The 16,377-nt window shown below is 39.0% G+C and overlaps 4 protein-coding genes across 5 annotated transcripts; 3 read left to right on the top strand and 1 right to left on the bottom strand.

Annotated features, from left to right (window-relative positions):
- Positions 1-10: 10 nt before the first annotated feature.
- On the bottom strand, positions 11-2,163 carry LOC115625878 (tubulin gamma-1 chain). Its single transcript, XM_030521094.1, has 5 exons — positions 1,886-2,163; positions 1,616-1,818; positions 1,494-1,560; positions 898-1,433; positions 11-833 (listed from the first exon to the last, which is right to left on the bottom strand). The coding sequence occupies exons 1-5, from the start codon at positions 1,932-1,934 to the stop codon at positions 249-251; spliced, it is 1,440 nt and encodes a 479-aa protein (XP_030376954.1). The 5' UTR covers positions 1,935-2,163; the 3' UTR covers positions 11-248.
- Positions 2,164-2,294: 131 nt separating this feature from the next.
- LOC115625837 (recombination repair protein 1) lies at positions 2,295-5,457 on the top strand. 2 transcript variants are annotated; one of them, XM_030521037.1, is made up of 4 exons: positions 2,295-2,328; positions 2,386-3,416; positions 3,481-3,833; positions 4,647-5,457. In XM_030521037.1, the coding sequence occupies exons 2-4, from the start codon at positions 2,417-2,419 to the stop codon at positions 5,304-5,306; spliced, it is 2,013 nt and encodes a 670-aa protein (XP_030376897.1). In that variant the 5' UTR covers positions 2,295-2,328; positions 2,386-2,416; the 3' UTR covers positions 5,307-5,457. The 2 variants fall into 2 exon arrangements, with proteins under 2 accessions (XP_030376897.1, XP_030376898.1); XM_030521038.1 differs by having other exon boundaries at positions 2,300-3,416; positions 3,481-3,570; positions 3,646-3,833.
- Positions 5,458-7,094: 1,637 nt separating this feature from the next.
- Positions 7,095-8,365, top strand: LOC115626006. Its single transcript, XM_030521254.1, has 2 exons — positions 7,095-7,201; positions 7,262-8,365. Exon 2 carries the CDS (start codon positions 7,266-7,268, stop codon positions 7,830-7,832), a length of 567 nt encoding a protein of 188 aa, XP_030377114.1. The 5' UTR covers positions 7,095-7,201; positions 7,262-7,265; the 3' UTR covers positions 7,833-8,365.
- Positions 8,366-9,518: 1,153 nt separating this feature from the next.
- Positions 9,519-15,796, top strand: LOC115625972 (chymotrypsin-like protease CTRL-1). Its single transcript, XM_030521216.1, has 6 exons — positions 9,519-9,713; positions 11,811-12,164; positions 12,221-12,329; positions 12,404-12,588; positions 15,191-15,492; positions 15,548-15,796. The coding sequence occupies exons 1-6, from the start codon at positions 9,641-9,643 to the stop codon at positions 15,659-15,661; spliced, it is 1,137 nt and encodes a 378-aa protein (XP_030377076.1). The 5' UTR covers positions 9,519-9,640; the 3' UTR covers positions 15,662-15,796.
- The last annotated feature ends 581 nt before the right edge of the window (positions 15,797-16,377 follow it).

Raw genomic sequence — 16,377 nt, 5'->3', positions numbered from 1 at the left:
TCCAACAAAAGCAGCTTTAGACATTTTGACTTTATTAGCACAAAAAGAACAACTTTTTAAAAGTACAGCATTACTGGTTGACAGTAAAACAGACATAAACTTATGTTTATATATATTTGTATACCTTAATACGATTATTAGTTAGATGAGTCAATTTTTTAAGGATTTCGAATCCCAGGTCTCAAGAATAAAATTTTAATGTATTCGAGCAACAATGGCACGCGTATGGCAAACGTTAATATGAGAATTTAGACGGGCAGATTTTCTGTGGATTTGCTCTCCTCTGATTTGTTATCACCTGCCCCATAAGTTTTGGTATGGCGCTTAGCCGTGAACTGCAAGTAATCCATACGCGTAGCCGCCTCATACTCTTGCACTAGACAGTCGACCACATCGCGCGATTCGTCTAACTCGCTCAGATCATCCTTAAAAATGTCCTCACGTCGAAATTGGTCAAGAAAAGCGCCACGTTTACGCAGCTTGTCATACTGGTTGAGCGCTCGCTCAAATAGCGAACAGATACTGGTGTGATTGGCCAACATGAGCCCGGACACACGACTATTGCTCTGTATATAGGGTGATGAGCGCGACAGTGCCACCTGTATAGAGGTCGGACCCCAAGGTATAAACTGTGCCAGCTTGCGTTCGCGTATTCGTTGCAACGATTTGTGCACCTGCGTGGGATCAACCTCACCCTGAATTATGTTCAGTATGGATATGTAGCAGTGGTGATTGGTTTTGTCCAGACCAGTCGACACCATCATATTCTTTGGCTGCAGCAAGCGACGCATAACATCGAGCACTGTGGTCTTGCGCACGTTGACTGTATGTTGCTGTTTGTGTAATAAAACTTCCAAGTTAAATAACTCATTTTAGCAGGGCGTGAGACGGACTTACGTGACTATTTATGTCCGGATCGCCAGTCAACGGCGTGTAACCAGTCATGAGAAAATGTAACTGGGGTGTGGGTATCAATGGGGCCGTTAACCCAATAAGATTGTTGTTCATGTACGAAGGATAACGCAGCGTGGTTGTGCTTACCGACATTATGGTCGATACTAAAGTGTTAATTTGTGTAAATGTTGGATTTGGTATGTGTAAGCGATCGGCGGCAATACGGTTCAGTGCAGTGTTGTCTAAAACAACGACACTGTCCGCGGCGGTGGTAAGTCGGCGTAGCGTCAACATGGAGTTGTAGGGCTGAACCACAACATCGCTGATCTCGTCCTGGTTGGGAAACACACTGTACGTTTGTATGAGCTTCTTTGGATAGCGATCAGCCAGACGCTCCATTATAAACGAGCCCATACCCGATCCGGTGCCACCGGCTATGGAATGGCAGAGAACGAAACCCTCCAACGAATCGCTGCCATCGGCCTCGCGATCTAAAATATCGAAAATTTCCTCCTGCAGCTTGTCGCCTTGGCTATATCCTGCAGGTCCGATGTTATTCATGTTATTTTTTAAATATATATGTATGTATGAGTATTTACCTGAAGCCCAATTGTTGCCGGCACCGCCACCGTGTTTCGATAAATACACATTTTCTGGGTTGTAAAGCTACGGACATAACTCTTATTAACAAATCGTTCTTTTAAATCTAAAAGGTACGCACCTTGGAATAGGCTGAACCCATAATAGTGTTTATAACGCGCGGCTCAAGGTCTAAAAGGACTGCACGGGGTATGTAATGGTCGTCGTCTGCCTGATAAAAAAACACATCCTTCCGATCATTCGTATCTGTGGCGAAATCCTCCAACACACCACTCGGAGATATTCCATGTTCCTGGCACAAGCGTTTCCAAAACTCAAAGCCAACTAGGGAAAAGTGTACAAATGGGAAAATGGGCATTTTTGTGATCGTTTGGGAGAAAATTAAACTTACTTTGATTGCCGCATTGGCCAAGCTGCAGAGTAATTATTTCGCTTGGCATTTTTTTGTAATGCTATTTTTGTTGTGCGAACAAATGACGCGCGTCTCCTTTTCTTTGGCCGTAGTTTTTATGCTTTATTTATTCGTCCTTTGTTAAACTTCAGTGGTGTGTGTTTAAATTTAGTTGCACATTAGTCTAATTACAGAGAATTTGATTGGTAAAAGCAATTGTTTATAGACGAAAATTTAAATAAATACGACAGCGGGGTCGCTATTTTGTGCAAGATTCATCAACGAGGGCTGCCAGACTTAAGTTGGCGGTGTTGGCAAATTTAGCCTTCGTTTGTAGGGTGTTTATTAGCACTGGCAGAGTCACATCCCTATTTGGCGGCTTCTTTGCGCGCAGTGAGTTTTGTCAGCAGCTCGGATTTGGACGCCAGCGAAACGTCTGGAGAGTGAGTCTAGATTGGCGGTAACTGCAGCCGAAAATAGTTATACACACAATATTTCAGGTAAATAAAAGAAGAAAAAAATACCTTGAAAATGCCGCGCGCTAAGGCATCAAAGAAACAACCGGCGTCTGAGTCCCAGTCCCTGATAGATGCCGGCAGCGCAGATGCTGAGACTAAAATGCCGATGCCTGCAAAAAATGGCAAGGCACGCGCTAAAAAGACACCTACAGTGGCAACTGTAGAGCCACTGTCGACTAAAGACCGCTCAAAAAAAGAAAAGACGCCGGCTGTAGTGGCGGAAGAGGAGGTGGAAAATGCAGCGACTGTCAAAGAGCCGAAATCACGCGGACGCAAAAAGAAAGAGGTTCCTGTGGCAGTGGTGCATGCTAACGGTGATGGCGCCGGGGATGAAGACGGAAGTGAAGGGAATGAAGTGTTGGTAAAACCGGTCAAGCGACGCGGCAAAAATGTAACGGCAGCAAGTACTTCCAAATCTGCAAAATCCGCCAAATCCGTGCCCGAACTGGTGGCAGCTGCGGCTGAACCACGCGGCCGCGGCTCCAAGCGCTCGGCTGAGAAGGAAGTGGCAGGAGACACTGTGGAGGCCAATGGTGTGGCAGAAGCTGTTGAGCCCGTTAAGCAGCGAGCCAAAAAGGAACCCAAAACAAAGAAGTCTGAGAAGAAAGTGGCAGAAGGGACTGTAGAAACCAATGGTGTGGCCGAAGCTACTGAGCCAGTTAAGCAGCGAGCCAAAAAGGAACCCAAAACAAAGAAGGCTGAGCCTTTGGGCGAAACAATAAAGGCACGCGGGCGCGTCGGAAAGCGTCTGGCCGACTCAGATATAACCGATGTGCTGGAGGAAGAGCCAGAATCTGAGACAGAACCAGAACCAACCAAGAAGAGAGCAAAGAGCAGCAAAGAGAAATCCTCTGCTGAGCCGGCGGCAGCTAAAAAGCGCACAAAAAAGACGGCCAGCAATGAGGAGCCGCAGGAGGCACCAGAAGGAGCCGAAGCCGCACAAGCTGCTCCTAAGAAGCGTGGCAAAAAGGTGACCAGTGCCAAAGAAAGCGTTGAGCAAGAAAACAAGCCAGGTAGGCATTTTATTTGAACACTCATTTAGTTGACGCCCAATAACAAGCTTCGGCAATTTTACAGCTCGTGGTCGCAAACGTGCTGCCGTTGAACCGGACCAGAATCTAGCCAACGGCAATGAAGACGACGGCGAGGCAGCAGACACCTCGAAAAGTACGTTGGCAGAAACCAGCTGTGGGGGAACGGTATTGAAAAGCTTGCAAAATGTGCTTAACTTTTGTTTTGCAGCGTCCAAGGCGAAAAAGGAGACGGCTCCAGCAGCCAATAGTTATAATGAAGCGCATTTCGCAGTGCCGGAGGGCAAGGAGTTTAATTTGAAAATTTCTAGCTGGAATGTAGCTGGATTGCGGGCTTGGCTTAAGAAAGATGGTCTCAAGTTCCTAGAGTATGAGGAGCCGGATATATTTTGCATGCAGGTAAGCGAATGGTAGGAGTGTTTTTACATAATGCTTTGAGTCAGATCTTGTAAGTTTCGCCCATCTGGACACATTATGTTGTTATTTTTGCCATATCTAAGTTATCTTAGCTGCCTGATTCATCGAGGTATACGTTTGTAAGTCAATTTATTTGAGGTGCAATCGTAATGTGTAGCCAACTCATTTCTCCTCAAGATAGGTGTCAAATTTTAATTATGTGAACGATATTTAAAATTCAATCAAATATATATTTACTATTACTATTATTAATCAGCTATTAATATGAGAAGCACAGTGATGGTCGCTCATAGGGAAATGGTCACTGCCTACGGACGCAACTGTACACCACACGGGGAAGAAAACAGTCCGAAACGTCACACTTTGCGGGCCCGGGCAGTGGCGATGTAGGTACAAGGGGCTTCACTTAGGTGCTTCCAATGAGAATCGCGGAGGAGGGCGGTATTTTAAAAAAAGCAGTACTTTTTAAAAAAGCGGTATTAAATCTGCCATCTGTTGTCTAAAATTGCATTGCTTAGGTGCTTCGTATGAGAATCGCGGAGGAGGGCGGTATTTTAAAACGGTATTTTTTGGTATGGTTTGGTATTACATCTACTCCAACAGATGAAATTTTAATTTCTTTTTAATTTTTTTTTTTAATTGAATTGTTAAATATAAACATTTTAATTTAGGCAAATGCGTTCGAATCATTTTGCCGCCTAAATACAATTTATTGGACTTTCTCGGGCGTTGGAGAAGCTGCATAGTTCGGATTTTTTGGAAGAATGTGCTTCTAAATCTACTATTTATTTGCAGGAAACGAAGTGCGCTAACGATCAGCTGCCTGAGGAGGTGGTTCGCTTGCCCGGTTACCATCCCTACTGGTTGTGCATGCCGGGCGGATATGCGGGCGTTGCTATTTACAGCAAAATTATGCCCATACATGTGGAATATGGGATTGGAAACGAAGAGTTTGACGATGTCGGTCGCATGATAACGGCCGAATATGAAAAGTTTTATTTGCTAAACGTCTATGTGCCGAATTCGGGACGTAAGCTCGTTAACTTGGAGCCCCGCATGCGTTGGGAGAAGCTGTTTCAGGACTATGTACAAAAACTGGACGCACTCAAGCCGGTGGTCATCTGTGGGGACATGAATGTCTCGCATTTGGAAATCGATTTGGCCAATCCAAAGAGTAATACACGCAACGCCGGCTTCACCAAGGAGGAGCGGGACAAGATGACCGAACTGCTCGGCTTCGGGTATGTCGACACTTTCCGGCATTTGTATCCGAAACGCACCGGAGCCTACACCTTCTGGACCTACATGGCCAATGCCCGGGCCCGCAACGTGGGCTGGCGTCTCGACTACTGCATCGTCTCGGAGCGGTTCCTTCCCCGTGTGGTGGACAACTGCATCCGTAGTCAGTGCATGGGCAGTGACCATTGCCCCATTACTGTATTTTTGAATATTTAAACCCCCTAAAGGCATTCAATACTTTATTCCATTCTGTCTGCGTTTATGATTCCCCTTTGATGTATACGTACTGTTATTCCTGTTTGCATAAAATTCATAATTATTATTTGTACTTTATAGTCCCACATAAATATTTATTAAATCAATGCTATTTATGCATTGTATGATGTTTTGTTTTACTTTTGTAGCTCTTAAGCCATTTTTACATTCACATACAATAAGAATTTTACAAATATGATTTTTTTTTAGTACGTGAACTATTTTAATGGAAATTCATACACAATTGTCTTTTAACAATATTAGAAACCACGCGAAACAAGATTAAAAGATGATAAATAAATGTTCCAAAACGTTGGCAAGTGGTTAAAACATCCAATTTTAGTTTTATTGTAGTTATCGTATCTCTCCTCGGCAAGACAGTAAATAATACTAAATACTTTTCTAGGCCCATTTCAGAGGTGTTTGATTCATTATTTTTTCTTCAGCCCTTGATTTTTCTAATCTTTCCACAATCATTTAATTACTCTTTTATTTTTAAATACTTTGTTTAGTCAAAGATCATGCAATTATTCTTGGATAACAAACCAAACATTGGTTAAACAATTAATTACTAGTTTCTTGAATGTTGTATAGAATGGAACCAGATTTGCTTGGATGGGATCATGTTGAAAAAGCAATAGCTACACATAAATGGTTCAAATATCGGTTATGCCGTAAACTTTCCATTGTTTGAGAGAGCTGTATGGCATGAAATTCAAGTTGGTTGAACTATTTCGAAAGCTATAGCATTGTTAGTAAATTAGATAACTCTTTTGTTTGTCAATCATTCGGCTTGCTGTTAATTAAGCATAGGAGGACTTAAGGTGTAAAGTTTAGATATATACATAAATGAAATTTCAGAGTCGGGTTTCTCTTCTTCTCAGGGTTGTTAGACGTCAGCCGATTATTTAACTAAATTTATAACGTTACTTTCGTTAATTTGAATCATTGGACAAATATTTTTTATTCATTTGTTTTTACTTTTAAATTTGTTATCCTATGTTTATTTAAAATCCTTCTTAAGAGTATAATAGGTTCGTGCAAATTGCACAGTAGAACAAGAAGAAGGAGGCGTGGCAGACCCCATAAACTATATATATTCTTGATCAGACGAGTCGATGTACAAGTAGCCCTATCCATCCGTATGAGCACCAAGATCTTAGAGATTATAGGAGCTAGAGAAACCAATTTTTGCACACAGATGCCTTATGTATTATATTTATTTCATTTTCTCCGGCATTAGTGGTTCTTGGAATTTTGTAATCAGTTTTGGTAATTACTTCCGGCTTATGCGTCCGTATTTAAAGTTTCATAGTGATAGTTGTTTTTTTTATATGCATTTGTACATACAAAGGTACGGAGTATTTCAAAGTCGATTTCGCTTTTCCACTTTTTATTTGTTGGGCTTATCAAGCATCCTTCACTGTATATAGAAAGTTTTTTATTTTATCCTACTATTTGTTTTCACATAACGAGAGTGTAACGATTTGTACAGTACCAATATCTTTTTAAAATATCTAATCCCGGAACCAATTCCATTGAATTGGAACACCTTCATTCGTTTTGTCAATTATTCTGGCATGTCAGCTATTCAATGATGGACCGGCTAATTAGCTGCCCTAAAACTGTTATACGTCATAACGGCTTTTTTGCGTAACTGTACAATGGGCAATTTTGCTAAATGACTTCCGCATATGGTGTGCTATGGAATCAAATTCATTGACATACATAACAGATCATGTATATATTTTGAAGTGGAACAAGTTGTATTTTTATTATTATTGGGCAGTTGAGATAATTTTCGTGTGTGAAATTATTTTGTAAACTTATTAGATTTTCTTATAGGCACCTTACAGGTGAGTGTGCAGAAATGCCTTTTGGTTGAATGCTAGACAACCGCTGCTGGTATCCATCAGCAATATGTGTCCGAAAGAAAAGCCGAATCTGCTGCCCGATTGCCAAATTGCTAATCGTGTGTTCATGTACTCATTGCTTCATTCGATGGCTACTGAGGATCGATGTCCGTACGAGGTGGAGGCGGACTTGCGCGATCGCTACGAAGTTTTCCGTCAGGTGCTGCCCAATTATCCGGCACCACTGCATTCCGACACCGAATCACGGTTCTTCTACGACATCATTGAGGATGACTTTGATGAACTGGCCCTCTCAAACGTCCCCAGCAGCAGCTCCATGCAGTGTAATGCGCCCAGCAGTGGGGGTCAGAGTTTGTTGGGCTGGAGTGGAAGCAGCGACGGCAGCGATTGCTGCAGCGATGGCGGTGATAACGATGACTATGATGATAGTGATGTTGAACAATGCCCCTCCGGCTATTGTGAGTGCTATCAGCAGGCCGTGAGGAATGCGCTGGCAGAGCTGCGTAACAGAACAACCGTTAGTACTGAGGTGGAGAGTGAGGAGGAGCTTGACCCTGAGGCCCTGCTCTCTGGCATTGAGGAAGGGACGGGACGCGAGCCAGATCCAAATTAAAACAGTTATAAATTTTTCTCGTATTTCTTTGGTTCTATTGTGACGTTTATCAATATTCCTGCTCCTGTGTGTGTGTGTGAGTTCATCTATACATACATGTATGTATGCTTGTTGTTTATTCTAAATTATTAAATTATTTTCCACTGGGTCATGTAAATGCCGTTAAACGCACGCAAAAAAAAGTAACGATGAAAGTAAAATTGGCCATTATATAAAAATGCCCAAACGGCCCACATAAAATTACAAAATGATTTTGTGAACTCACTTATGTACATACATACATATGTAGAGGTATAAGTACGTAAAACAAAAAAATGTATAAATCGTTTTAATGTGCGTTTGTCGCGCTTGTTTTCCTGCTTAAAAAAGTGGAACCACTGGCTTGGCTTTAGTCGGCCACTCGAGCATTTGGACAGTGAAATGCACGGCGCTTATCAAATAAAAATGATCTCATTTAAACATTTTATTATTACCACAAAACAAGAGAAAAAAACAATTGCATATGAAAAATAAATGCCGCATAGAAAGCTTCAGTCAACCGAAGTTTTATTGTGCGCTTCCAATACTCATATATTTCGCTGATTATATTGTTTTCTAACTATGTATATATGTATGTACACGTATATCTACAAAATTATATTCTTATATATTGTAAATATTGTTTTTTCTTGTGTGCAAAATATTTATGAAAAATATTTCAAATGTTGCCAAATATGCCAAATATTTCAATTTTGTCGTTTTACTGGGTTTTATAGTTTTCTCCTAAGCCACTGGATATTTCCTTATAGATGGACATAAATGAAAATATTTTAGGCAGCTCTTTTTGAAATTTTTGAGCAACAGGCGCCGATTGCACTTAGCAGATACATAATTGTAATTACTGTAATAGGTAGGAAATTGTTAGTAAAATATATGCTTCTATATTTCTCGATATGTGAGATGATAACATTTTGTCTACCAATTAGGTTAGCCTTATCCTCAAAAAATAAAATATTGTTAGCACTTAAAATGATGGAGCTCTTTAAGTCGGCATTCTGAATGACAATTTTCTGCCCACGCTAATATTTTTTGTACCAATGGGTATAATAGTCTTTATATATGCAAATGTATCGCTATATTTAATTAGTGTGTGCAGGGCATCGGATGCGTCATTAGGGCCGTCTGCTGTTCAGCCGCTTAAATGAAATGCAAACCGCTTTTACCTACATAAATGATTAACCACATTCTAAGGCTAGACAATTGTTATATATGTATATAGAGTTAATACTCATATATTTATGTATGTACGAGTATGTAACAACTGCAAGCTGTCGCATAGAAAACCAAAACTAATGACAGTAGCAATCCATATATGTATATCCATACCTATATCTATATAGTGGCCGCAGCAACAACAAATAGAGGCATCTGCGTGCCGCTATCAAAAGCCATAAAAAATATTGTTGTATCTAAAATACAAGCCAACAACAACGTGGAAATGGTCGCAAATTGAGACCAAACTGTCATAAAAATCAGTTAATAACCAGTACTATGTATACATATAGTATGTATATGTGGCGGCCCGACTCGGCTTAAATCGTGCTTTATGTCTATGGCCCCACACCTGGGCTTTATAATTTCGTTTTCATTTGGCAGCGCGATCTTTTTGTGGCATATCCCCGACAAAGTTTAGTTGGAAAAGTTTTGTGAACGCGACAGGTTGAGAAGAACGCGAAAAACGGGAGTTACGTAAAGTTCGAGAAACGCAATTCAGTTTCAAATACATACATATTGATAAGAAGAAAGGCGCAAGTGTTTTTGGTCCAACAATGCGATCATATTACGGAATATTTTTAATTTGCAATTTTTTTGCATACATCACAACAGAGGCTGGCGATTTTGGTAGGTTGGTTGAACAGGCTATATGCTGATATAAACGCAAGTGCAAATATATCTATACAAGTGTAAGAAGTGACTCACTTTAAACAGAGTCTAATAATTAGATGTATTTTCTAACGTACCGATATATTAGAGGGAAACAAATGTGTAAATTTATTTACTAAGCAAGAACTAGACGACAGCAACTAACATCAAACGAAAATGAAAATTTAACTATTTACAATATTTTTTCCATTTTCATATCATAATTCTATAATCTGTGCGTCACAATCTTTTCAAATTATGCGGCGTCTTAATAATTGAAATATTTTTCAACCTTTCCCTGAAAAGTGTAGAGTCTATATTGATTTTTGTGTTTTAGTTTGCAGAAACTAGATGGAATAAATAGGTCAACTTATATGATTAGCATAAAAAGATGAATACCTGTCTGTTTGATTAATCACTACTACCTTCTTCTGAATGACTATGATATATATAAAAATTTACTTTTCTTTTTTTTTCCAAATAATTACAAAGCTATTATGTTACAAAAGTGTATTAAAGATGAGGTACCATATCTCTATTTTCTGGTGGAATGCGACTTCCCAGCCATAACTGAAAGTGGAACTTTTTAGATATCAGAGCTATACCTCACATAGTAATATCTTTCAATCACAATGAACCAAAGAGTGGTCTAAGTGAGACAGGGACCTATTTTTTATGCAAAGACTTAGCACTGTGGGAAATAATGTAGCTCAGCATGGTGGCGCACAATAGATTCCATAAATAATATAATAATGCAGCCCCCATTGAAATAAAATGCACAATCATTACAAATAAAAAGCGGTTGTAATGCAATAACCATAAATTTTCTGAGTCATGATTCAAACATTTGCGCTGCGTGTGGCACTTTACATTCTTGTATTAACTGGGTTAAGTAATTAAATAAATATTTAGAATTCTGCTATGAAAAAAGAATAGATACAAGTAAAATATTAACAAACAAAAAAACGACTTCGGAATACAAAAAAAAAAATGGTCCGAGTAATATTGCCTTTTTGTAATTTAAAGTGAAATAATGTTTCGAGGATGATTCTGAAGAAACAGTTTTTAGTTTTTAAAATGCACCATGGATGCCATTGTCAGAACAGAACCAAATTGAAATGGGGAATCACCAGATTTCAAATAAGAAAAACCTTTTAAATCGGTTCACCCATTCTCCCTTTTTGTGGAAGCGGTTAAAAAGACAACTATTTCAAAGTAAATCACATTTGTATTTTTTCATATTCTACATATATTTAGATAAAGCAGAGCTTATTGAGGAAAACCTACTCTTGACGAAAATCAAGCTCAGAAATCATTTATAGAATGTACTTTTTCTCAGTTTTGATTTCTTGATTTGAAAATATTTTTTTGTACATTTCTTTTTTTATATACTTGTATTATGTCCCCATTATTGACTGCCAGCATAATTAGAAATTTGCATTTAATTTAATTCGACAAATTTGGTCAGACATCAAAGTCTTACGAAGAATCAGACCCTTTCCGATTTTCGATGCCTCTACAAATTATAGCTTCAAAGTTTGTTAATTTTAATAAAAGATCTAAAATTATGGCTGATTAGCGCTATTTTTGAATATATGTACATATTATTTATATGTACTTGTATATATTCTATTCAGATATTATCTTTCATTTTTTTTATTATTATTTTTTTAGTCACAAGTTCGAAGGATTTGCTTAAAATAAAAAAATTTGATTAAGAAAATAATCAATTTTGTTTTAAAAGACATTTGAATTATGTTCAATTTTTGTTTTAAATTAACTTATATTTAAAAATTGTTTTCAACTTAATTCCTCCGATGGTTTTCTATACTAAGCACTGAATAAAAAGGTGTTGTGTGGTTATACTATAAAAAGGTATGAAAGATGATGATGCAGTTAAACAACTATTTAAGCAAGTTGGTGCAAAAACTGATTAGTTGTCTTTATTTAGTCCACAACCAACAGACACGGGAGCTTACAAAACTATTTAGAACAAGAAAAGTTCGGAGGAGAAAGAAGATAGTAATAGGTTCATAAATGGGCAATAAATTTTAAAAATTGTTAATAATTTCGCAGAAAAACTAGTGATACCGCCCAGCTATGATCAGCCTCGCCGCGATGCATCGTTGTATAATGCCAGCTCGGATCATTCAGTAGCCGGCCGCTCCTACTATGACCATCAGTCGGAGTGCTCGATTGGCACCGAATGCACACCCCTCCATGAATGCACGGCTATGATTTACGAGGTGGCCAAGAGTTGTTATTATGGCGACAAGTCGCTCTACTGCGGCGGTGGCGAGGAGATGCCTTATGTCTGCTGTCCCAGCAGTCCACTGGAGAAGAACCAGGTGTGCGGCAAGTCCTTGGTGCAAGGACATTTTTACAGAGGTCTTGGCTCCTATCCCTTTGTGGCACGTGTGGGCTTCAAACGTAAGAACTTTGGTGATAACTTTTGCTTTATTTTAACGTTAACTTGAAAAACCTAGATATAAATACGGGTGCATTTGCCTATCCGTGTGCGGGAGCTGTGATTGCTCGACGTGTCATCCTCACAGCCGCCCATTGTGCTTTGGCCAAAGCCGATGGCCATCGACTGTAAGTGGTGAATGCATAGAGATCCTATCTTAGGCCATGTATCTGTACTTTCGCCAATTTGTAATTGTTCGCAGCTCTTCGGTACGTGTGGGAGAGTACGATACCTCTAGCGATCCGGACTGTGCGAACACTGGCTTCTGCGCCCCCCGCTCCGTCAATCACGCAATCTCACATGTGATCGTCCATCCAGACTACAAGCAAGGCCAATATCATCATGACATCGCGCTCTTGGTTCTCAAAACGCCGCTCAACTACTCGGGTGAGTGTACAAATTAAAGTGTGTGCGAGTGCTAGGGGAGGTGGGTGGAGTGCTGGCTGGCGGGCTGGCGGGCGGGCAGGCAATCGTGTTCTGCTTTCCGGTGTCAACGCAAATTAAAAATCGTTTTGTTCCCCCACTCGCCAGCCAAGTTCAAAAATGTCAACTGCTCATTGCATGCCGCTAATTTAAGGTTGTGGGGAACATTTAATTGCGAGCCATTGAGCTGCGATCTCTACTGCTCTGTCTACTGAGGCAGCTAACGAACTGGAATTACGCTCTTTGCCCAAAATATATATTTTTGATTTAACATTTGCACTGTCATTTGGATTAGAGCGTAAAAATGGTTCTAAATTATGCTTTAACTCATCATTCAACCATAACGTTGGCGGAAATGTAGAATCATTTTTGTACAAATTGATGGCCAACAACAATTTTAAATTGTACTCCGAGCACTAAAAACGACATTTAAACTTTTGTTTTTTTCACTAATTAGGAAATTTCTACTGTTGACTAAAGGAGTAGTAAGCTATTAGTAAGTAGGGGAATTGCTAGCCACCTATAAATAGATAGCTACGGGTAACGTGCGTAGTAGCTGGAAAATGTTAACTTCTTGTAATTGAATAACTGCCTAGATACTACGTAGATAACTATGTTATAGATAAATACTAACGGGAAATGATAAGTTGCTGGCATCTGTTAAATACAGAGGTAACTAGCTACTAGTAACTTAAGAGGTAACTAGCTACTAGTAACTTAAGAGGTAACTAGCTACTAATAACTTAAGAGGTAACTAGCTCCTGTTAACTAAGATGGTAATCCACTTTTAGTTAGACGAGACCATAGCCACAAATAGCTAGCAAAGTGCTTAATAGAGAACTGATGGCCGGTAGCTTGCGAAGAAGATAAATGTCCGTAGTTAGTAGAAGTATTGTATTCTTTTTTTTTTAATGTAGGACTTTAATTTTACTATTATTATTTACAACAACATAAATTAAACTTATAGAAAAATACAAATACAGCTTAATCTAGGAGCTTAGACTTATATTTGTATTCTTAGATGCAGAAGTAATCACTTATTCTCACTTATTGCAAGGATATGATAAGCGAAGTGATGATAACTTGTAACTGCCCTATAGTTATTAGCGAACTCAATTTTTGTTTCGGCCCGCATGGGTTCCTATTTTTATTTTATTACCTATTTGTCTAATCTAATAATTCTATGCTCATACTCTATGTGACATTTTATAAATTAAAGTAATTTATTCAGACAATAATACTTTTAATATAGGTTAATTATTTCGAGAAAATGTACTGTTATACTATACAATTTATTTATTACCTTAACAGTGACCGAGCTGAGTTTAAAGCAAGAATAATTTCTAATATTTGCTTAATTACCTCTTGCACTAATTACAGTTGGAATTTCTGTATACTTTTTTTCTGTCCAGATTATTTATTTATAATTAATATTATCAATTTTGTTCATCAAAGAAACTCCGGGGTTTTTCGAAGTTAGTGAAATAAGTAATTTTTAAATAATCTTTTTCGATTTATAATAAAAAATATAGAGTTTCAAATTCTGTTCATATTCCATAGAAGCTTGTGAGAATGTGTGCTCATACTATATAGAAGAAGGAATAATTGATAAATTAGTTCTGATCTTGAGATCTACAATAATTAACATTCAATAATGATTCACACATATTTTAATAGGATTTAGTTATTGCAAACAAACTGCTAAGGACATCATACCCATTCCGTTGTGTGTAGTGTATTATAATCCGAAACATGCCTCAGATGAATTCATTTGTACTACATGCTATTTGATATTAATTTAGAATGCGCAAATTATTATTACGCGGCAGAACAAATAGGAGTCATTATGGGCCAGCCAGCCAGCCAGCCAGCCAGCCAGAGATCATTTGGGTGGCCAGGAACGGGCGAGAGAATAATGAAAGGGCAGGCCGTCGATTGCCTGTTTCAATCGCTAATCATGATGTACGCTGCTCGTAAACAACACATTACGAACGGCTTAAAAAAACAAAACGAAGAAAAATTGGAGCTCCTTTGCGCTGGGGACTGGTAGTGTGGAAGTCTGGAGGCGTTGCCAATACTCGAGATCAACATGCTGTTTGTTGTTATTTTTATGGCTTTATAATGGATTATGGGCGTACGTGCAATGGCCAACAGATAGATTACGAAGTGTGGAGCAACAATGTTGCAGCCAATTTTTTGAACAGCTTAACCCCTAATGGTTGCTACAAATTTGTACCATTAGCGGTGTAATGTGGGTAAAAAGAGACAAACAACTTTTCAAATTGGAAAAGAATTGAATTGAACCTTTGATTGGTGATTGGTGAATAACTTAATAATACCCGCACATTATTTTTATGAAATAATCTGATAAAATCGTTATGTAAACGATTAAGAAATATCATGAGGTAGCACTGAAGAATACCCCTTCAGACTGCTGAAGAATTTGTTTTCTTTTGTCCATAATAAACAAAATTTCCATCATAAAAGTTGGAATGACCCCAAAACTGCAATTAGGGTTGACATTTATTTACGTGATCGATCTTTTCTGGTCTTTTGTGCTCCTCAGTGGCCACACAACCGATCTGCTTGCAGAAGACACGCGCCAACTTGGTGGTGGGGAAACGTGCCACCATCGCCGGCTGGGGCAAGATGTCCACGTCGAGCATTCGCCAGCCGGAGATGTCGCATTTGGATGTGCCGCTCACCAGCTGGGATCTCTGTTTGCGAAACTACGGTTCGACGGGTGCCCTCGAGTCACCCAACTCGATCGAGGGCCAGTGGATGTGTGCCGGTGGCGAGGGTAAGGATGTCTGCCAGGGATTCGGTGGTGCGCCTTTATTCATACAGGAGAGTGGCATTTACTCCCAAGTAAGTGAAAAACCTCAGCAATCTCTGATCTCTACTATTCATATTTAATTATTAGATCGGCATTATGTCCTTCGGCTCTGACAACTGTGGCGGCCTTCGCATACCCAGCGTCTACACCTCTGTGGCTCATTTCGCCGAATGGATTCACGATAATACTCCACCGGAATGAGCGAACATACCAAATACTGTTATAATCTAAGCTTGTACATTAAACAAACACATTGTATTTGACTTATCTATATATACGTGTATACTATGTTCTAATATTCAAAACTATTTAGTTTAGATACATAAAATTCCTCAAATAAACGCTTCTCACATGCTTTCAATGTACACATCTGCTTCGCATTGATCTGTCGCTCCGTGCTCCATCAAATAATTTAATTGAATTAATTGATCTCTGACACGAACAGCAGAGTAAACAACAACAAAAAAACATTTAACGATCTTTTATACACAAAAACAAAATGAGGCAAACAAAAAGAAAGAGCTACGTAGTAGAAGCATTGTAATGAAAACAGGAAGTGTTATCCTCAGTCTATATAGTGGCGAAAGCTTTTTAAGAAGAATTGAAAACGTTAACCAAATGGATGACAGTCTAGTGCTGCATTGCAGTTCCACAACAACTTCTTGTTGCCCTGAGATGAACTGACAACACATATGCTCTAATAAAAAGGCGAGGACATATATTTATGGACTAACCTATCACCAAGTACTGCCATCAGCAGAAGTTTGTTTTCAGTTGAGTTGCTAATCAATCCCATCCGATTCGCTGAGCAGTATTTAAGTGCCGGAGCCCTTCAAGATAACTCCGATTCTCTTCTCTTCTGTGAAAACTTGTTCACTTTTTATGATAAATCGTGTTTAATTCAAAAGTTTTATATT

Source organism: Scaptodrosophila lebanonensis, unplaced genomic scaffold (assembly GCF_003285725.1).
Source record: "Scaptodrosophila lebanonensis strain 11010-0011.00,11010-0021.00 unplaced genomic scaffold, SlebRS2 tig00000080-arrow-pilon, whole genome shotgun sequence".
NCBI classification, from domain to species: Eukaryota; Metazoa; Arthropoda; class Insecta; order Diptera; family Drosophilidae; genus Scaptodrosophila; species Scaptodrosophila lebanonensis.
The sequence above is the reverse complement of the archived record's forward strand: the minus strand, read 5'-3'. Positions and strand labels throughout refer to the sequence as shown.